General features: G+C 42.7%; 1 protein-coding gene across 6 annotated transcripts in view; it reads right to left on the bottom strand.

Annotated features, from left to right (window-relative positions):
• Positions 1-24105, bottom strand: part of LOC135485889 (elongator complex protein 3) — a 680015-nt gene that overhangs the window by 608510 nt on the left and 47400 nt on the right. For 5 of the 6 annotated variants that reach the window (XM_064768240.1, XM_064768244.1, XM_064768246.1 and 2 more), the window contains 2 exons: positions 19405-19495; positions 1448-1495 (listed from right to left, as the gene is read on the bottom strand). In XM_064768240.1, coding sequence (XP_064624310.1) covers positions 1448-1495; positions 19405-19495 — 139 coding nt within the window. Of the gene's footprint in view, positions 1-1447; positions 1496-19404; positions 19496-19677; positions 19786-24105 lie in introns of those variants that run through there. The other variant, XM_064768242.1, reaches the window with a different exon arrangement.

The raw sequence follows: 24105 nt of genomic DNA, 5'->3' as shown, positions 1-24105 counted from the left end.
CCGATGATTAATAATTCTTTCTAAGCCATATGCCCATGGATCGGCACTACGAGGTCATATTTTGCATATTTTTGAAATGGCACTTTTTTCATTCAATTGAAGATCATTCATGCATAACAATAGGCATGCCCCTTTCCTTGTGCCTAACAATGGTATGATGAAGTCCTGCAATTTTCATTGCATTGTCATGGATATATCAGAAATTATAATTAATTGCTTAGAAGGGGACTTACTTTTGTTGAGGTGTTTATGAGACTGCATCAGATTATATAAGACTACTAGCATTATACCCGTGGCGCAGGCAGGTTCAAATGGGCTATATCTTGATCATGAATAGATTGAATTGCGATGAAAATCTAATGCAATATCAAAGGAGATATATCGAAGAGACAAATTAAACAAACCATTTGTCCACAGACTCGGACCTAGCTGTGGCGTGATGTATGAGTGCATAACAAAGTTTATCAATTTTATTGGTCCGATAGAGATGATGAGGCAATGTCAATATGCCTCGTTCCTTAGTCAGCAATATGCCCCTTTTTATACAGAGAAGAAAGGGGAGAACTCAGATAAGCCTTCACATGTCGGCTTCCAAATGGCTCGAACCAATTGTTCTATCACTACTGTAACTTTAAAATGCGTGCTCCTCCTACATGTAGCAATGTCTCGGGCAAGGCACTTAGTCGACAGGCAAGCTAAAAGTTCAGCAGCATGAGCAGCTCCTTGATAAAGCAATGTCAGGTTCAGCGCGCCTCTTCAGATACATCAAGTATTGAAAGCTGTGGTGAGCACATAAACAGACCATGGTCACCTTAACTTGAAATTCCCTTCATAATCAAGGGCTAGCTCTGACTAAAACAGCACCCATAAACAATAGACCACCTATTTGACCCCAGCTCCTAACTTCGGGAAAACCCAAGTCCAGCAACCAAAAGTACCAAAAATAATTTTTTGTTTACATTTGAACTGCACACATGTGTTTGTTTACAATTTCATTTCCCGCGAAATCTCAAAAATCACGTGACCTGCAATCGTGGATTGAAAATAACATTAAACTGGGCTCAGCAGGTCAGCAGGTATACCGGCTGTTCCAATCATCCCCTACAGCCGGCTGTTCAAAAGGTAATGTTATTCACCCCACAGGGAGTGCAGGTAATTGATTAAGCCCCTGCATAACTTAACAGCAATGGCTTGGCTTCTGTGAGTGGTAAGGAGAATAGACAGTGCCCGATTAAAAAGCCCTCATTACTGCTCCGCTGAAGTAAATATTTGAACAAAACCAAGACGTTGCATCAGGGCAAGGTGTCACCACCATTCATGCAAAATTTCAAGGCGATCCAACACCTCTAAGTGTGACTTTATTTGTCCCCCTTCCAGTATTATTATATAGATAACCTAAACGTTTTTTGCAATAAAAATTAAATTATGGATAATTGATAATACTTACTCCACTAGCAGTTCTCACAGGCTTTGCTTTTAGCTTTGGAAGTAAAACCTGCAAGAGAAACATAGATTAGGTGACATCATAGGTACTATTGTTAGTGACGAAAGGTAAGACACCTGCTTCTACAACTACTGAGAGTTAGGACACTGAAGTCACAGAGGCACTGCTTAATGGACTACTTTTCTGGGTCATGCCATGCGTCTGAACCTCAACGAAAAGAATCACTGGAAAACAATAACAAGACCGAGACAAGTTGTCAGGTCACGGATGGGTTTTTGCTATGACAAAGCATAAAACTACAATCTCCCATCACAAAGTTTACTGGAGGCCTGGCAGCCTGATGAGCTACGCTGGCGGAATTTAATAGCAAGGAATGAGATGAATGACAAGAGAATGGAACAAGTAGTATATGCTTGTACCAGAATGTAGGTTAATGGTAGATAGGGAGATGTGGACAGAGTAGATGGAATCAAGCTTAGAGAAATGGTGCCAAATTCGTAAAGGGCATTTAGCTTAAAACAGTGTTTAACTACTGAATAGACAGATTCAGGTCCTTCATGTAAATCTTCACAGAATATGAATAGGCCCTGAAACTAATTAGGGAGAAGTTACATACATCTAACCCTTAAACGCCCTTTATAAATTTGGCCCCTACGGTTGAAGACAGTTGTGAAGGTTTTATTTCAACTGCAGTGAATGAAGTATTTGAGGGGTTCTTTTGTCACATCAGGCTCTTCAATACCTTCAGTTTGATGACAAACACGACTGCATTTGCTCCAAATGTGTTTAAGCAGGTCAGCGCAAAACTGCTCTTTCAATACATTTAGTTTGATACCATTAACGTGACTGCCTTCCTCCAATGGTGTTTAAGTTGTTTAGTAGGTCATATCAGTAGATCAGGGCAAACCTACTCTTCAACACTTTCATTTTGATATCAAACACGGACGTCACCTTTACCTTTAACTTCTCATGAGGCATGATGCTGACTCTTACATCACCCTCTTCTTTCATATCAATCAGGCTACAATGTGGTCTTACTTGATTGTGACATCAGGCATGATGCCGTCTCTCACATCAACCTCTTCTCTTAAATCAATCAAGCTACAATGCGGTCACTTACTTGATTGCGACATCACCCTCTTCCCTCATATCATTCAGGCTACAACGTACTTCATTGCGACATGAGGCATGATGATGTCTCTTACATCACTCTCTGAGCTTATATCTATCAGGCTACAATGCAGGCTCTTGATTATGACATCAGGCTTTGATTCCATTTCTTTCATCTCCCTCTTCTATCATAAACAGGCTACAATGCTGTCCCTTACTTGATTGTGACAAGTGGTTATGATGCAGTCTCTTACATCATCCTCTTAATAGGGCAACAATGCAAACTCTTGCCTGGATGTGAAAGAGCCAAATCTTGACCAGCTTGGCTCTAATTGACGTTAATTAACGTCACTAGGTAAGTACGTCAGCTGAAAGGTACCTTCATAACTACCAGTTTGATACTAGCACAGATTGTCCTTTGTCAACTCAAAGCAATGTTCAATGCAGCATTGATGGTTACTGGTGGTCTGTTAGTGCGGTTCCCGCAACCACCCAATAGTTTTAGTCTAACCTTTCACCACTTGGCTCCATGGTCCAGGCATGACTCTAGTTGTTCTTCACCAGTTGATGAAACTCACTTTTCTTCAGCCCGTCATTTGCATATGTAAACACACGAAGCCTACAAGCCAAGCACTGAGACAGACCAGCCGCCTCGGGACTGCGGTTTTATATGAAGAGCAGAGTTAGAGGGGAAGCATGCAATGGTTAGGATAGCTGAAGAATTAGGCCTACAATATGTCAAGAGAAAATATCAGAAGAGAACAAAGGTCGGAGTAACCTTATGTGACGGGGCACAATTAACAGTGTCCATTATCATCCAACATTTATGTTCAAATCATATCATCTTATATATAGTTAGTTTTATACCAGTTAAATGAGACTTCATTTAACTCAATGTCATATATTATACTTAGGTTAGTTAGTTCACTTTTTACCATAACGTGTCAGGATGTTGTTCTCACAAACAACCATCCCAACAGGACACAAGGTATAAGGAAGCTATCATATATTCTAAAACTTCTAAGAAACTCCGGATTGGTACCAGTTGGTGACAGGTTTGGAGTGGTGCGTGGGTGTTTTAAGCCTATGAGATGATCAGCAAGAGGGAGGGTCTGGCACAGGAAGTTAACTTTTCCTGTCTCTGCCAGTTACAGTTTCTGGGAAATTGTGGAGTCATTCTCACATGGTCCTAAGATATTTAGTTGGGGAACAAGGGCCAAACATCACTTGCATCTTGATCTCTTGTGAGGCAAGACCGTTATTTAAAGAGAACTCATCATTAGATTAGATCCAATTTATGGAATTTTGTGAGATCATTCAGGAGATTCCAGTATGCTCTTATGTAGACCAGGAGCGAGAGAAAGATTGGTTCAGGAGAATTTACATGTCATTGTAAAGGTAGGTGAATTGAGTTACTTCATCTTAATTCCGATTTGTTCTATTATATTATGTCTTTCAGTGCTTTGCCCAAGTATGGTCAAGATCGCCAGGCCCCATATCTCACTGCAACTCTCTTAAATTCACTCCATTTCTGATGCACCTGTTTTTATTTTACAATTGCTTAAAGGCGTAAATTTCATTACCGTATGAGTGTGATGGCATGGTGCTATGAAAATGATCCAAGATCACTGAATAGGATTTAAGTTGTGATTTCTTGTGACCCTTTCATTGATGATAATTACTCTCAGGGCATGCATGTTCACACATTTTACTGTCGAGGGAGAGATGGTTTATCAGATGTTTCGGGAAGAAATGAGATAACTTTATTGTGTATTTTATCTATGAGCTAATTCACGTTAGTAAGATAAATATGTGACATTTAGGACTTAATGACTTGAAGCCAGTTTGGTTATCAAAGTAGTGATATTCCGTTGGTTATCTTTTTGTAGGAATAGAGGACCGCATGATTGGTCAAAGGAAATAGACTGTGGAAAGGAGTATCCCACGTCTATGGTGAGTTTATTTCAGGAATTGTTCACACAATCTGAATATGGGCTCATTATCTTACAAACTGATATTTGAGATGGCTTAGTATTAATTTCTAGGAAAGTTATGATTGTAATAATGATGTGATTATTATGATTTAAAGGTACTAAATGATTCGTGATTTGGATGCATTGATTCATGAGCCCATGTGGAAACTATGTTTAAGCATTGTTTAAGTCTTGTCTTGTGTTTAGATCAATAACTGATTGGAAGTGGAATTGACATTAATTATGAATTAATATCAATGTTCAGTATGTTCTAAGGTTATTTGTGCTGTGTAACTTTGACAGTGTTGAGTCACCAAGTAATTGATTTGAGATAGTTATGTAGTAGAGTTTGCATAAGGTCTTAACTTTAATGTTTTACTCACAATCCGTGTTTTGTATTACAGGGATCGTAAGGTGACCTGTCATTGCCCTTCTTTTTTTTTTGTTCGGTTCTTTTGGTTGCGTATGTAAACATGTATATAACATGCTCAAGAATATGCTAGTTGAATAAATATACCATATCCAGAAAGAATCTAGCCTTACTTTAATTCTGCTTGGCTATACTTATGTGCCCTGATTAGCCATGATGACCCAAAAGACTATCAGTAGCCCATGAATTGAAAGTTCCACCCAGCTCAGACTAGGTCCAGCAGCCTACCAACTGATTACCGATATTTTCATATATTGGGTCACCACTTTGGAACAATGACATGGGACGAATTCCCAGGGGAAAATGCGGCACTGGATAAAATCTTTCATACATGTAGAGTGGTTTCATGTGATGCCATCACGTGCCATGCTGGAGGAACACACAAAAGAATGCAAGCCCATTTGACCATGTCAGCATTTGATTCAGTCAAGTCAGGCATATGACAATGATGAATCATTGTCCTACCCTCCGATATGGCTGGTCGTGAAAGCAATCTATATAGGAATCAACTGGTCCAGCAACGAATACAAACTCCATTCTACACATTACCAATAGTTTAGGCACACGGTCTTTCAGGGGAGACCAGTCCATTATATACTAAACAGCAATCCAGGTGATGCAGCGGCCAGTCCAACACTTGTTATAAACACACAGTATAGTCTTCATGAGAAAGTTCAGCGCGTGCTAGGACTCCATGCCAATGTTTCATGGCGTTACATCCAAACACACTCTCATCTACATTGTTGGCAGGAAGTGGGATTCTACAATGCCAACAATGTTAGTTTATATTTCATTGAGCTTTCAATAATAAAGGTTGTATGTTCAAGAGTTTAGGTTTGATAGGCAAGCTCTTTTTTTTATCATGATAAATAAAAATCCAGAGATGCATTTTCAATTTCAAGGCTTCTTTATTCAATCAACTTATATAATACAGTAAAACAGGACCAACACTTGAAGACACAGCATCTTCTGTCCCGATCCTGTCAATCTCATGGCTGACTGGTTGATTGGTTTCATGTCACCAGTTCCACAGCATGCACAGCAACACCACTTTGCCTCTGGAGACCACCGGAATTTCCATTTCCTGTGGAAATGTCATTTTATTAGTTCATACCTACCCAGGTCAGACTTTTGCATGTGTACTCTTATCGGACACACCCGAGGAAAAATTAATCTATTCATGATAGAAAAATGATTAGCTAGTTCACGTAGCTAAACCTAGGCGGCGCCCCAATACAGCCTCTACCTCGTGAAAGCCGCCATTACTCAGTACTTATTACTCGAGCGCCAGAGTAAGTCCCGTTGCTGTGGGGACAGGCAGGGCGGGTAGTCTGATGAACTAATAAAATGACATTTCCACAGGAAATGGAAATTTTATGTCGTTCATACTCGGCCCAGGTCAGACTTTTGCATCGAATACCAACAACTCCGGAAGGTGGGTAAACGGTGGCCTACCATGTACTGAAGTGAACTGTCTCCAGAGCCGCATAGCAGAACCCAACGGGTGAGACCAAGGGAAGCCAGAAAAATAAGCATGGGGCAACCCGGGCTAAAGGCCAAAAGACCCTTTGAGAAAAAACAAAGGCGAGCCAAACTGGGAACCCCAACCCTCCTAGAGAAGGGGAAAAAACCTCACATGGTAAACGCCCAGCACATTTGGTACACTGTGGAATTACAAGAAATGCTGCGATTTAAAATAGGGGGAACCCAAAAAAGGGACCCACGGAATAACTCCCAAGAGTCTTAGGCGTCTTAACCCTAACACATCCGGAGGGGGCAAATGTGTGGGCATGACAACCCGGACAAATGTCTATGTCCCCCCCCCCCCCCCGCTCTTTTGAAACTCAGGGGGGAGGAAGACACCCAAAGTGAAATTCGCCGAGTGGACTAGGCAGGGAAACACCTAGACTACGTGCTGAGCTGCGACAATTGGACCGAGAGAGAGCATACCGACTGTTAATGCGGAACAATCGCACATATAATACTGGGAGAAAGTGGAGTGGGAACTCCACGTAGCTGCATCTTAAACCTCGTTTAGCGCCACTCCCTTATACTCGGCCCAAGAAGTAGAGATGGCACGAATATCGAGGGCTGTTATGGCGCCCAGACATTGAAACTCTGGAGAAACGAGAGTCATAGAATAGGCCAGCCGGATGGTGGCCACTTACCACCTAGCGACCGTAGCAGTGGCTATCTCCCTAATAAACCCTTCTCGATAAGACACAAAGAGGCGCTTCCTGCCGAGGCAAATGGCAGGTTCTTTGGTCTTATCAACATAGAACTTCAATGCCCGAACAATGCAGAGAGTTCTGCCCGGGAGATTCCTAGAGACCGTAGCGGACAAGGAGGGGATGAAAACCGGGCGCCTGAAGGTGTGCGGCGCGTGGTTCTTTGCAAGAAAACCTGGGACAAATTCTAGGACCGCGCCCCTCTCATCAAAAGCCAATTTATCAAAGGCTAAGGCATGGAGCTCGGACTGTCTCTGTGCCATGGACAAAGCCGCGAGAAAGACGGTCTTAAAGGTCAGATGTTTAAAATCTGCCTGGTGCATAGGCTCAAACGGTAACTTCTTGAGAGCCCTTAGCACCACCGAGAGATCCCATTTGGGGGTACGCTGAATGGAACGAGGACGTTCCAGAGACATATTGTGAAGCAAAGATGAGACAGCGTCATCCCAAGATGGTTGCCAGAAATCGGTCAACTGAGATCACCTGACTAAGGGGTACATGTGTACCAAATTTGGGATCAATAGTCATTGCAGTTTAGAAACGTGCCATAGTTACATCTTAACGGCCAATTTACGCCATTTGACCTCTGTGACCTTGAAAAGTAGGTCAAATCAAAAACCCGTATGATATGTGATGTATCCTTACTAGGAGTACCTACCATAACATTTTTATTGAAAACGGATCAGTAATAAGAGACATATCACACTTTTTATGTTTTCAGTTTTGGCGCCCTGGTGGCCAAATCAGGAATCAGACCAGACTGAAATTTGATCACCCACGTGTCATTCATTACATGGGGAAACATGTGTACCAAGTTTCAAATCAATAGCTCCAGTAGTTACGAAACATGCCCCGCTAACGGACGATGACGGGCGACGACGACAACGGAGGACGAACGCCACGCCAAAGCAAAAGCTCACCTCTCAGAGAGGTGAGCTCAAAAGGGTGACATTGACGGGGAAATGTACACCACCGGATACAGTCTGTGCTTGATCAGGCATTTGTCAGATGATATCCTGAACAAGGCATCTATGGAAGCAAATCCAGAAAGAGACTTAACCTTCGAAGGGCACACTTATTACTCAGTGAAAAGTCAGTCCTGTGGGCTGTTTTCCAATTCAAAATAAAAGTGTAACCTCTTTAAATTAGTCTCAAAGACTGAACCATAACACTCAACAGCCAACCGTGCCCACATGATGTGAGCCGAGAGCTGGGCTTAAAGATGAGCGATTGGTGTACTACATTTGAAAATTGTCTATCGTCTACGGATCTAGTGGACTTCATGATGAGGTACAATCAAATAGGGTGGCCATCAAATGAATCATGAGGGCCTGTTGAGTTATACTCCAAGCCTATATAGGGTTAAGCTATCATTTTTGTCTTTTTTACAGCCTACAGCAGAGCCATGCACAGCGCAGTGTACAGACAGTACAGGATTGCAAACCAAAAACATGAGCATTGCTGCATAACGAAACTGCAGTGGAATTCATACTATGATGTCATAATGTGACTTTCAAAATAATTGTTGTCACGGCCAATGACCAGACAGGGAGAAAACAAACATAAAGGGCGAGATTTGTTGCAAAATTGCCAAGACGCAAGAAAACGGCCGCCATTTAGGCCTAGAGTTAGACATCGGCGAGCTAAATTTACGAGATGTAGGGGCACCAAACGGCACCATATTGCTACGTTACAATACCCTGATACTCTTGGATTCATACTACTGTGAGGTCGTACGCGTTTATGGTACCTTCCTAGTGTCGATGCTGCTGGGTGGCTCCTCTCAGTTTTGCGGGGACTAGCTGGGAGAGGGCCACCACACCAGGTGATGCCTCATCTTTGTGTTACTTCTCAGCTACTTAATCAAAGGACAACTCATGATTCCTCATCATTCTTGTTTTAATCACTTGGCGTATGGTATCTAGTACACTTCCTCATACAAACAAGCCAATGTAGAACTAGTCTACGCCATGGCTCAGACCTGATTCTCTCACACAAGAAATCGTTGCTAGCTCGCCCCAATAATTAGTCAATATCTTATATAATATTCAATGGTGTGATCTGAACCTGTAGGCCAACACATATTTTAACCCTTGTGGCAACCTGCCAACAACCCTGGGATTACTAAGCCATAGACCTACATCGCAAACACCTAACCTTACACTACAATCTGCTTCGTCACATAAGAGTTGTCATGGCCAATGGCTGGGAGAAAATCAAGGTTAATATTGAGATGAAATCTTCCAAAATCTTACCTGCGCAAATTGTCAACACGTGAGACAGCTGGCGTGTTGCCAAATCCTGGCCTACTTTCCCTCAATTGTCAATGTGAATGTGAGCTCTCGAACTATTATTCCATGCAAAAATGCCAATGTCAACACCACTAATAGCTTTGAATTACTTTTCGGTTATTATTAACACATCAACACGCATGATCTTTCTCAAACTAACTGAAAGCCCTTTTTTGTCTCGGACGCACAACAACATATCAATCTGCTCCGGCTATCCACAGATATCCATTCGCTTCGATAACACTCGATACAGTTTAATAAATAATCTAAGTTTCCGTGCTTTGTTCTGTCAAAATGAATGGATATAATATACTCCTGTAGAAAAATAGAACTAATTCCCGAAGTTTGCAATATTTTTAACACAAATCGGATCACCTGGCTCAGATCTGTATAAATTACGATCATACTGATATTGCATGAGATCGTTTCATGAGAAAGTTGACTCGATTCGAAGGTTGTTTCTACCAAATACAGTTGAATCCGTCGTAACGTACCAACCAATTTTGATGAATATCTTCTCTAATTTTGTAAAGTTTCGTACCATAATCAATTTTAGAAACGGTTTAAATTATTAAATTTGTCACTTATCTTATTATAATTGACCGACTCCATTTTGAATGTCTCGGTACCAACTGTAGTTAATAGGTGCTTTACGTGTGTAACAGTGTAGCTATGTGTACAGAAGTTGGGTCAACGAAAATTTTGGGGCTATTTCACGCATCTCCTCCTAAACTATGCACTGCCGTGGGGCAAGAGCGAGTTAGGAGTGTTGACTAACTATGTGACCATGTTTTAGGCGAACTTTAAGGCCAGGAAGTTAGACAGGATTTTCACAAATGCGAACTTTGCAGGATCAAAATAAATCGTCGGGACCCGTTCGAGTGGAGTCATGTGGCTTACTCGGGTAAGATAACTCGGGTCACTCGGCCCTTTTGCTAACTCGGGTCACTCGGCCATTTTACTAAAAGCAAAAGTAAAGAACCCGTTCGAGTGGAGCCAAGAACCCGTTCGAGTGGAGCCAACTCGAGTCAATCGGCCATTTTTTCAAAGAGTACAGTCGGACAATTTTACAGAGCGAACATATTTTCACCCTTGGAGAGATTTCAAATTTGTTAAAGTAAGTAATATGATGCCCAGTCACTCCAACGGACAACGGAGGTTCTCCGTACTTTCATCAACATGATCTTTTACTCCTCGGCAGTATTGTTTTCCATTAACAACGTCCCGACTTCTGGTCACGCATTGGTCAAATGAGCGGATTGAAGGATTTTCCACTCCCTCCCTCTCAGCCATAAAATAAACGTACAAAAACACAAGGTGCACATTTATTAGTCCCACCAATCTTAAATACCATATCTGTATGACATTCCCTGTGAGAATTTTCAACATTCATCAAAGGATGCCCGAGATAACTCGCGATATTAATGTTGTCTCCCAGTTTCACGTGGGAATGTTTACAAGCCAGCTCAACTGGCGAAAGTTCATACATCTGGGTACTTTCAATATGGCAGCGCCCATGGTTAACCTGAACTAACGTTAATAAATCGACTTTTCTGCACTGTATAAGGAAGAGTGTCCTATCTAAACACACCAAGTCATAAAATACGATCTCAATTATACATCAGGCCAAGACTTTTTTCACTTCATCACAGTAGAATGCGTTTTTCAACAGCAGAACCTGACCTACGCCAATAACCATACCACAAACCTGTGCATTTATGTCAACACTACACACTCTTAGCAAAGCCACCTGAGTGCTTACCTGCACAACCTCAACTACACTGTGCTGCCAATAACAAGTTGTGCTATGGGTGCTGTCTGCAACTAAAGCATGATACTGTTTCTGAATGCGAAAAGTCAGGTATTGAGAAATTATATGTTCATATCAGGCAACCACTCTGTATCAATCCATTCTCTACTTTGCAGGCACCACCATGCCCTACTACCAGGTACCACCCCACAATACTGTGATGTCACTCATCCAACACTTGAATCGCCTGCAACATACGATGCAACGAGAGGCCGCCTTTTGCCAGGTAATTGCTACAGAGTTACGTGAAGGCTCCATCACTGCGCTCGACAATCTCGGTCAGATTGCTCAAATGTCTCTCCATCTCGCAGCTAAGAAGTTGGAGCAGTTGCTGCACGCTGGGGCCGACTAATAATGAGGACCTATCACAAGCTCAAGTGCTCCTAACAAAACTCACTGACTATATCACTAATGAAATCGGCCTCATTCAGGTGTACCTTGAGACGGGCAATATTGAAGACGCTGTCCAACTCCTTAAGATGCTGCGGCACAATATTGATGGCCGCACAACTTATATCAATAAGTTCTTACAAACAGCAAAATTGCACCTCAGCAATTGGCATCTGCAGCGAAAACGACAGCCGACCAGTACTACCAAATCAACATCCTCTCGACACCCCCTACCAACCACTTCCTCCACGCCAAAAAAAAACGTCCATGCCATCGAAACAAGAACCTGTGCCGTCAACATCATCGCAGGACTCCCTTCCCCTCAGCTCAGAAACCATGTTCGACAACGACATGTCGGATGCACTACTCTCTGACATCAGTTTTGACATTAAGCAAGAGGGAACTGAGAGTGAGAAAGAAAACGCTCAGGAGGGAAACAATACAGCATGTGACACTCCGGACGCTCAAGACAAACCAGAACATAACGCCCTTGAAAACCAAGCACCTGTCGTCAACGACATCAACAACAACGCCGCAGCCAACAAGTACAATTCTGATCCACAACAGGTCACCGCTGAGGAGGCCCTGGCACTCCTACACGATGAGGAGAAATAATTCTTCATCAATAGTTCTTCTTATAAAGGCAACATTTTCAGTGAGTGCCCTTTGCCCTCCTATTTCAGTGCCTTCACTCCTGTGCCCAAATTAGGCAAAACAAGCAGGAAAAAAATATTTCAGCTTTGCACCTTATAACGTTTAACTGTGCTCCCAATTCCCATGACAAATGAGCCCAAATTGACAATTTCGAAAATATCTCTATGCCCAAATTAAACTAGCAAGATACAAAATACAGCAATGTCTGTGCAACCAAGATGCCCGACTCCCAACTATATACTGCTACAAATATAGTTAACTTAACATGTTCTCTTCTGTTACAGTGACAACTTCAACCATGCCAAAGCGAGCAAGACCTCAATCGTTTGGACGCTCTACCCCCACCACAACTAGAAAACAGCAACAACGTTCTCGACAGGCTGCATCACCTCTACCGTCTCCAATATCATCAAGAACCAGGTCACAATCTCTCCCGCCTGCCAGAAGATTTCCCGAACCAGTGGAACCCGTGCTAAACATTGCTGTGCCGAACTCTGAAACTCCAGGACCAAGTCAAATCCGACATCACGTGTCTGCTGCAACGAACACTTATAAAGCTGCCATTATTCATACGCCGCTTCGATGAATTACAAGTGCCGAAAACTTTAAGTACTCATTCTTGCGGTTTGATCCAAGCAAACATTTGTGAATTTTGTGCAGCATATCTCTGGAAATCAGAACGTCAATCTATGTGCTACCCCCCCCCCCCCCCCCCCGCCTCCGCCACAACTGGCTCAAACATACTACCTCGAGAATGAACAATTTCTATCTAACATCAGAACATACAATAATGCATTAACTCTTGCATCTACTGGTTGCACTGAAGTAAGGGCCCCTGGTTTCAGCCCAACTGTGAAAATTCAAGGCAAAATGTACCATCGCATTGGCTCCCTACTACCGCAGCCCTCTACTCCACCTAAGTACGCCCAAATTTTTTTCTATGACTCTGATAATGAATTACAAACTCGCATGCAGCAGACTAATGTTTTAAACCAAACCACCATTCAAACCCTACAAAACTGCCTTCATGACATCAACTCCTACATTACATCATTCAAAGCCGCAATAGAAATCACTCGCAACGCCAACATTCAGATCCTACTACATGCAGACAAAAACCACAAACCAAGCACTGAACACTGTGGTCGCTACAACTTGCCACTGACATCAGAAGTCTCAGCACTCATCCCAGGAGAAATCGGTGAAAACCTAGACATCATCCTCCACTGTCGAAACGGCCCATTAAAGCGAATTAACACACTTCACAGGTCATATGATCCCCTTCACTATGTCTTACTCTTTCCCTACGGTACTGATGGTTGGCAGCTGTCTCTCAAAAAAACAGACAATAGGACCTTAACTGCCTTAGACCACTACAGCTTCAACCTCCAAATTCGTCACAACAACTTCAACATCATCATGCGCAGCCGTCGCCTCATGCAACAATACGCCGTCGACCAATGGGCTAAGATAGAACTTTCTAGATTGCAGTGGGTTAGCAGAAACCAAAAATCTATCCGGGCAGAGAAATACGCAGGTCTATTTGATGCTGTTCACTCAGGCGACACTGTCCACCCTGGATGAAAGATCATCCTTCCACCAACCATTTATGGAAGCCCCAGGTTCTACTCCGAGGCTTTTCAAGACGCCATGGCCATCGTTCGCAAGCTGGGCAAGCCAGACTACTTCATTACATTTACCACCAATCCGAAATGGCCAGAAATCCAAGATGCATTACACCCCGGAGAAAAACCGCAAGACAGACCAGACCTTGCTGCAAGAGTATTCAAGCTCAAATTAGATTCATTGATCAACGACATTACCAAGCAACAAGTGCTTGGCAAAGTCTCCGCCTACACCATCACCATAGAATGGCAGAAACGTGGACTGACACACACACATATCTTGCTCATCATGAATGAAGACTCCAAACCCCGAACACCCGAGATCATTGACCAGGTAGTATCAGCAGAACTTCCGAATAAGAATGCCAACCCAAAACTCTATCAGATCATCACCTCCAACAACATTCATGGCCCCTGTGGCAGCATTAACCTGAACAGTCCATGTATGGATGGGACCGGCATGGAGAGGAAGTGCACCAAGAACTTCCCAAAACCATTTGCAGCTCACACAGTCGTGCCCGAAGACAGCTACCCCACCTACCGCCGTCGCTCACCACAACAGGGAGGCCTCACCCACGCCATGACAGTTTGCAGAAATGACTTTATATGCGATAACTCCTTCATTGTACCCTACAATCCACTACTATCACTTCGATATTCTGCCCACATCAATATTGAAGTCGTCCACTCAGTCCAAGCGGTCAAATACTTATACAAGTATATCACAAAAGGCCAAGACAGAATTGTCTTTTCCCTTACAGCAGATGGGACACCAGTTGCAGTACTAGATGAAGTTGAGAACTACCTAAATGCGCGATACATCTCAGCCAGCGAAGCCCTATGGAAAATCTACAGTTTCCCAATCCACCACAAGTACCCACCCGTTGAAAAACTACCATGCCACCTACCTGATCAGCAAACTGTCGTTTTCGAAGCCGAGGAAGCAGCCGCTACAGTTGATAAAGGTCCCCCCACCACCAAGCTCATCGCATTCTTCGCTACAAACACCAACGACATCGCCGCACGCGACATCTTATACCCAGACTTCCCACGTCACTTTACCTGGAATGCCCGTCAAAAACAATGGCAGCGTCGCAAACGAGGTCAAAAACTCACCAACTCCCAACACTTCCAGACAGACACTGTTGGCCGCATTCCAACTATCTCCCTCAGTCCACATCAATCAGAACTATATCACCTAAGAACACTGCTTCACCATAGATCAGGGCCACAGTCATATGCCGAATTACGTACTGTTAACGGAATAGAATGCGCCACATTCCAAGAGGCCTGCCTTCATCTTGGATTAATCACAGACGACAAAGAAATTCACCGAGCCATGACTGAAGCCAGCACCATTCAGTTCGGAAATCAACTCAGAAACTTCTTCACTACTCTTCTCATGTACTGCCGACCCGCTGACCCCAACGAATTTTGGATACAATGGAAACAAGAACTGATTACATGCACCGAGACAAAGCAGTTACTCCCACTAACCACCATGAGAATGAAGTCCTCATTCACATTCAAGGCATCCTACAGAGAGAAAATTTAGACCTTGCCACCGATTTCCCGCCTTCTGACACCAGCCTCATCAACACACCAACCACCACGCGAGTGATAAGAGAAGAAACCAGCTTCGACACAATGCTCCTCCAAGAATCTGCTCCGCAGCTTATCAACACCCTCAACCCAGAACAGAGACAAGTGTTTGACTTAATCATGACCTCAGTCAATAACAACGACAGCAAGCTATTTTGCTTTAATGCAAGTGGCGGGACAGGCAAAACATATCTCATCAACGTCCTACTAACCGCCATACGCGCACAACAAAACATAGCTCTTGCAACAGCCTTATCAGGCATTGCTGCCACTCTCCTCAACAATGGCCGCACCCTCCATTCTCGCTGTAAAATCCCCATCAACCTCAATGAACACTCCACCTGCAACATCTCCAACAAAAATGCAACAGCTGACCTCCTCAGACTTGCCAAAATACTCATCATTGATGAAGTCTCCATGGGGCACAAGTACATCTTCGAATGCCTGGACCGCACCCTCCAAGACATCCTTCAAGACCAACATCTCTTCGGAGGCCTGACTATACTCTTCGCCGGAGACTGGAGACAAATATTGCCTGTAGTACCCCACGGCAGCAGACCACAGATTGTAGAAGCAACACTGAAGAAGTCTTACCTCTGGTCCAGCATTCAAACACTCCAACTCACATGCAACATGCGCACCATCTCGGCAGACACCACAGACTTCGCCCAATACCTCACAAACATTGGCAATGGCTCTGACACATCGTACCCAAATATTGGGCCACACACCATCAAGGTCCCTGAACAGTTCACACACAACATAGCATCACTCTCCGACCTGTGCAACTTCGTCTTCACCGACTTACCTGACCACTTCACACAGGCAGACTGGTTGTCTTCAAGGGCAGTTATTGCTCCAACAAATAAGGCAGTGCAAGAAATCAACACGTTCATCATTGACAAATTTCCGGGCTCCCCAGTAGAATACAAGAGCTGTGACACCATCCTAGAAAACGAACACGAGTACCCATTGGAATTCATTAACCGCTTGAATCCACCTGGCCTCCCACCACACAAACTCACCTTGAAAATGAACTGCTGTATAATGCTCCTGTGCAATTTCGATCCTCTCAACGGACACTGCAATGGCACACGCTACACAATAACAGGCCTCCATCAACACATCATTGAAGCAGTCATTGCCACAGGAACACATGCCGGCAAAAGACTATTCATCCCAAGAATACCAATGGCACCCAGCAACAACACTTTCCTATTTCAAATGCAACGACGCCAATTCCCAATCCGCCTTGCATTTGGCATCACAGCCAACAAATCACAGGGACAGACATTTCAACAAGTCGGCATTTACCTCTCACAACCCATGTTCACCCATGGCCAGTTCTATGTTGCACTCAGTCGGGTGCGCTCGCCCGAAAATCTCAGAATACTCATCCCAAAAACCACCCAACGAACAAACTACACTGACAATGTTGTCTATAAGGAGATATTATGATACTACCCTACAACAATGACAGCCATCACAATCGCACCAATTGCAGACGACGAGCTACCAGTCATTGCCACAGTGATGAAAAACTCATTGCAAATATAAATCTCTTGCCACATTCACATGTATAATAGTCAATACTATCTCATTGTGTTTTACGACATACTTCATGTCACCATAGCTTGCACTTCATGTATATATTCAACTCCGCCATTACTGCTGAATACTGCCTCAGAAAATTGTCATATTTTTGCAACTTTCGAAACCAAGTCATTGTACATAGATCATTCAAAACCAACACAATATTGCTGAATATTACCACAGGTTTTATATATTCAACTCCGCCATTACTGCTGAATACTGCCTCAGAAAATTGTCATATTTTTGCAACTTTCGAAACGAAGTCATTGTACATAGATCATTCAAAGCCAAAACAATATTGCTGAATATTACCACAGGCGTTATTAACAATACACAGCACTTACTATATGTATGCAACAACTCAGGTATTTACAGCTGAATACTGCAAAGGACAGTTTTGTCCCCTTTTACAATTTTCCTCACCAACTCACTGTACAAACATTGCACAAGTATTCCTAAGTCAACTCAAAACGACAGAATATGCTCATTATCTCATAACTCTCACTGCACAAACTGTACATAATCAACTACTGATGATACTGCTGATTTAGTACACACTGCATAATTCAACAACTCAGGTTATTACTGCTCAATACTGTCTCTGGCACGACACTATGAACTGATTTTGCCGAACTCAAGTCGCTGGTCACAGTACAAACATGTCCTCAAAAGACACAATACTGCCTCTTGATTTCTCAACTCGCACTTACTTCTTACTATTCCACAACTAAGGTGCTTTAACCCTGGCCCTGATTATTTGCATATCTTTGCCTTCCTAAATCAAGTCAATGTCATGTTTACTTTAGTATACATATATTCACAGAGACAATACTGCTGATTACTGCCTCCAACTTATTGTACAATTCCATTCTTAATAAATTGTATTTCTTTCAAACACAATCTCCACTTCATCATTGTTGTATACCACAACACTATAAAAAGGCTATGATGGTCCTCAACAAAACCTCCAGAAGCAGACGTTAACATCCATGTTGGTCATGTATGGTCCCAAAACCAACATCTTGACCCACAACGACTTCAGACGCCAAAATCACTCACCCGACAGAGACGAGCCTGATATAGTAGTGACGGAAACGGATGAAAGACAGGATGCAAAACGACAGCACTACCCCAAATTACCCCCCCCCCCTCGACTATGTGCTCGCCACGGGTAATTATGCTTTTAACTAATGTATATTACATTTCAACTTTGCCCGCTCCATGGGTATATGCTAGTATAATCAATGCAGTCGAAATAAAACAGTCGCCATTTTTCTATCGTGTAATCATACAGGTCAGCAGGCAAGCACACTCTCCAACACAAGATCTCTTGCCAAATCCTCTGCCACTGGCTTCCATGTTAGAAAGTCACCATACATTACACATTATGTTGGAGCACACTCGGCAATAATGGCGGCCAATTCGAGCAGGGGTATAAATGTGTGTTTATTTTGGGGCGGGAAATTCAAATCAGGAAAAAAACGTGGTCAAACGACATTTTGCTCACTACCGCCGACTGGTGATATAAATCGAAACTAATCTATTTTATATCAAAACTTCTATATCATGCGGACCTCTTCAACTTTCAACTAACTGAGTCGAATCGCGTGCAATTTTTTGTAAACAGCTTAGGTCGTCTAGTTTTACCACCCAGCCAAATTTAAAGTGCCTAGGTCCTACGGTTACAAAATGCCCAACTTTGTCTACAGACGGCTGGAAGGACAGGCACCAATCAAATCGCCTGACCCCTGACCTTTACCCCTTCTTGGCAACATTGGTGCTATGCAACCATCTTGAATTTCCTTTCACTTGCATGATTGCTTAAGCAGTTTTTTCTGAAAGTTTTTGAGGTAATTCTGGTTGTCACTTGTGGAACTGGAAGGTTCCATTCGATTGAAAACTTCTATATGGCTGCCAGAGGGACATTTCAGATTTTGCCAGTATCCACAAAAAGTTCTACCTGGTCAGGCTAAAGTTTGTATGATGACTGGTTGTCACTAGTGTTGATTTGGAAATACATGACTTCTTGTTCGCTAAAACCACCATACCAAAATCTGATTCTGTCCTCCTGAAATTAAAATTATGCCTTACACTATAAAGCACATACTTAGTATAATGGAAAAGGCTTTAGAATAGATACTTACATTCCTATGGAAAATAAGTCTTTGTGTCTATCAAATGTCATACTCAAAATCTGAAGAGAATAAACCAGTGCGGGCTGTTGCAGTCTGACCAACATGCTTGTTATCATTACCTTTTTGTGTTGCTGTGGTACTGCAGCAATGATGTCCACTAGCCTTGGCTGGGAGAAGAGACCATACTTGCTTGATATTTTGGATTTCAATCTGAAATAGCAGAATATTTTGAACACATGGCAGGGAATAAAGAAACTTGTTTTAGGTTACCTGACTTTGAGGGGTCCTGTGTACAAAGTTTCAAGTGCATAGCCATAGTGGTTAAGAAATGTGCCACTGTTTTTGAAACAGGATACAGACGACGACGACAATGCGGTATTGTATAGACTCACCTACGGTGAACCAAAAATGGATGCAACTGGCTGTGGGTCTCCTCCATCCAAGCAGACAGAAAACCAAGATGGCAGCATCCATGGCAATGAAACAGCTGAGACAAGACCACCATTGAATATTCAAGTGCATAGTCATAGTGGTTAAGAAATGTGCCACTGTTCTTGAAACAGGGTACAGACGACGACGACAATGCGGTATTGTATAGACTCACCTACGGTGAACCAAAAATGGACGCAACTGGCTGTGGGTCTCCTCTGTCCAAGCAGACAGAAAACCAAGATGGCAGCATCCATGGCAATGAAACAGCTGAGACAAGACCACCATTGAATATTCATAGGTTAGAGGATCCAGACCTATCAAATAGACGCAAGTATGTTTTTAACTGTCAAGTGCATATTTTTGAGAGGTATTGAAAAGATATTTAGTATGGCAAGTCTACAGATATAAAGACATCAGTTGATGAAAAAATTAGTTTTGAATTTTCCTAATTTGGCAATATATTTTGATCGTGTTTTTGGTTTTTTTTGCCAGTTGGCTGAAAAGAGTGGAAATATAAACGTCTGTCCAATTTGTAGATTATCAAAAATTTCCGTCGTTCAACTACCAGTTTACATTACACCATTTACCTGCCTGACTGTCCAGAATAACATATCAAAATTTCAGATTCACAACCCCACGCAGTATATGATCTGACGCGGTCAAACATTGACAATTTAGCTGCCAAAAGGCTTAAAAATCAATGGTGGTCTTGTCTCAACCAGCTGATAAGTATTCTTGTTTGAGCTTCTGCTTGGAAAATAAAGGGGGCTATCACTAAGATCATGTTGACCCAAGCGACAGTCATACTGACTATGCTACGGAGGGTTTTACACCGAGATTGTCTCACCCAAACTGCAAAAGCAGAGCTAATATGTAGACCAAAACCTAGGCGTATTAGGACCTGAATCATACTAATTGAATTGTAATTAAATTACTAATTAAATTAGTTATATATTACCAATTAATTTCTAAGATGAATATTGCTAAGATTCAAATTACAAGAATCTTAGTAATTTTTTTCTAAATATGAAACTATAAGAAAACAAGAGGCCCAAGGGCCTGGCGCTCAGCTGGATGACCTAATAACATAGGACTGAGGGTGTAAAGTAGTAAATATCGGCTTTATACTACTGTTTGAAGGTCAAGAGAACACGTTATACCACTAAAATTTCCAATGCAGAGCTGCCAGCTGGATGAAATATGATTGAACTAATCAGCCATGGTATGTAAATATTACAGGAGGCAACGGAATATATCCCTAGTTCAGTATGTTGTATCGGTAGCTTTACAGAAAAGAAGTGTCAGAGAGGATGAGACTTCTCCATGGACAACTGTGGTATGTCCGGGCTGGGTTGTACAGCACAAGGATACAAAATGCTGTCTGTAATTGAGAGGTATCCTGATTTAACAGAGGTCAAAATAAATAGAAATGACCAGTTTGGGACAAACACCACTGTCTTTTTTTTAATAAGGTAAAGATTACAGGAGTCAACAAAATTAATTTTATTGAGAGAAATTGACCTATCCTGCAGGTGGTTGGAATTTACAATACAAAGGGTCATGACATTGTGCTCTACTGCGTATCCCTAGTGAGTCGATCTATCCTTGGCGCAGACAGGTTCAAATTGGCTACATCTTGAATAGATTGAATTGCGATGAAAATCTAATGCAATAAAGGAGCAATATCGAAGAGACAAATTAATCAAACCAATTGTCCACAGACTCGGACCCTGAAATGGTGTGATGTATGCGTGCATATAAAAGTATATCAATTGGTCCGATAGAGATGATGAGGCAATGTCAATATGCCTTGTTCCTTAGTCAGCAATATGCCCCTTTTTATAACGGAGAAGAAGGAGAACCCAGATAGGCCTTCACATGTCGGCTTCCAAATGGCTCGAACCAACTGTACTATCACTACTATAAATTTAAAATGCGTGCTCCTCCTACATGTAGCAATGTCTCGGCCAAAAAGGCACTTAGTCGACAGGCAAGCTAGAAGTTCAGCACAGTGAGGAGCTCCTTGGTAAGGCCATGTCAGGTTCCGCACGCCTCTTCATATACATCAAGTATTGAAAGCTGTGGTGAGCACATAAAAAGACCATGGTCACCTTAATTTGAAAATCCCTTCATAATCAAGGGCAACCTCTGACTAAAACAGCACCCATAAACAATTGACCACCAATTTGACCCCAGCTCCTAACTGCGGGAAAACCCAAGTCCAGCAACCAAAAGTACCAACAAGAGGCCCAAGGGCCTGGCGCTCAGCTGAAATGGATAGGTGAAGGCAAGGGCCAAGTGTGTGTCGGTACCGTTATTATGAGGCAACGTGAAGCTATAACGTCTAGCACGCAGAAGTGCTGATGCGAAAGACCTTCTTGCTATATCAGTGCATGCTGAAGTACTGAGTTGACGTCACCCTGGTATTATGACGTAAAGTCATTTCTATTGCCGTTGCAGTAGTGGGGTGTGTGATGACGTCAAGGAGTTGTGTGGTGACGTCAAAGAGTGGAGTCCTTGTTTTCATGCAGCGTAGGTGGAACTAATAACATGCACATGGACACAAGGTACATAATTATTACAGTGTATTTTGTGAGGTGGGGCCTGGTGCTTTACAATGGTCAAATGAACCGACTGTTGTCTGGACATTGATGAAGTGGATGCAGCCAAATGTTTGGGACGGTCTTTTTTGTATGTGAAGAAAAGAAGATAAAGAGTTGGTTAACAAAATGAACTTTATTGGTGCGGCAGATATTTGATGCCTTTCGGCAGATATTTGAAGCGCCTTGCGGCAGATATTTGTTGCCTTGCGGCAGATATTTTATAACGCTCTCCGGGAATGGAAAGCAGCAAAACGAGTAAGCACACCTTACTCTGAATGTGGGAACAGCAAGTGCTTTCCTGGACTTGAAATGTGCCAACGACTCCTCTTACGACATCGGACCTTGTGATTGAATTAGTGCTGAGGCCAGATCATATCAAGCGACATCAAAACTAAAACATTCACTAGTATGCTATAGAGCCAGATTCTGTTCCCGTAAATACATGTAAGGTTAGGTGTTTGCGGTGTAGGCCTATCGCTTAGTATATAGCTCACATTAGCATGTAACGTATTACAGGTATCAGGAATCCCAGGGTTGTTGGCAGGTTGCCACAAGGGTTAAAATATATGTTGGTCTACAGGTTCAGATCACACCATTGAATATTATATTACATATTGACTTATTATTGGGGCGAGCTAGCAACGATTTGTTGTGTGAGAGAGTCGGGTCTGAGCAATGGTGTAGACTAGTTCTACATGGGATTTTGTTGTATGAGAGAGTGTACCATATACCATACGCCAAGTGATTAAAACAAGAATGATGAGGAATCATGAGTTGTCCTTTGATCAAGTAGCTGAGAGGTAAACCAAGATGAGGCATCACCTGGTGTGGTGGCCCTCTCCCAGTCCTCGGAGAACTGAGAGGAGCCACCCAGCAGCATCGACACCAGGAAGGTACCATAAACGCGTACGACATCACATACACATCATGTATGTCATCATTTATCATTTGCTGTACATCTGAGTCAAGAAGATTAGAAATTTGGAGCCACACCCTGTATTGGGTCATTACACAGGGTGTATCAATAACAAGAGGCCCAAGGGCCTGGCGCTCCGCTGAAATGGATAGGTGAAGGCAAGGGCCAATTGTGTGTTGGTACCGTTATTATGAGGCAACGTGAAACTGTAACGTCCAGCACGCAGAAGTGCTGGTGCGAAAGACCTTCTTGCTATATCAGTGCATGCTGAAATAATGAGTTGACGACACCCTGCTATTATGACTTAATGTCATTTCTATTGCCGTTGCAGTAGTGAGGTGTGTGATGACGTCAAGGAGTTGTGTGGTGACGTCAAAGAGTGGAGTCCTTGTCTTCATGCAGCGTAGGTGGAACTAATAACATGCACATGGACACAAGGTACATAATTATTACAGTGTATTTTGTGAGGTGGGGCCTCGTGCTTTACAATGGTCAAATGAACCGACTGTTGTCTGGACATTGATGACGTGGATGCAGCCAAATGTTTGGGATGGTCTTTTTTGTATGTGAAGAAAAGAAGATAACGAGTTGGTTAACAAAATGAACTTTATTGGTGCGGCAGATATTTGATGCCTTTCGGCAGATATTTGAAGCGCCTTGCGGCAGATATATGTTGCCTTGCGGCAGATGTTTGATAACGCTCTCCGGGAATGGAAAGCAGTAAAACAAGTAAGCACACCTTACTCTGAATGTGGGAACAGCAAGTGCTTTCCTAGCTGGACTTGAAATGTGCCAACGACTCCTCTTGCAATAACCAACAACAGTTAATCTGTGAAAAAAGAGAAGAGAAATTAACACTGACTGAATAA

This window comes from Lineus longissimus, chromosome 4 (genome assembly GCF_910592395.1).
Source record: "Lineus longissimus chromosome 4, tnLinLong1.2, whole genome shotgun sequence".
Lineage (NCBI taxonomy): Eukaryota > Metazoa > Nemertea > Pilidiophora > Heteronemertea > Lineidae > Lineus > Lineus longissimus.
The sequence above is the reverse complement of the archived record's forward strand: the minus strand, read 5'-3'. Positions and strand labels throughout refer to the sequence as shown.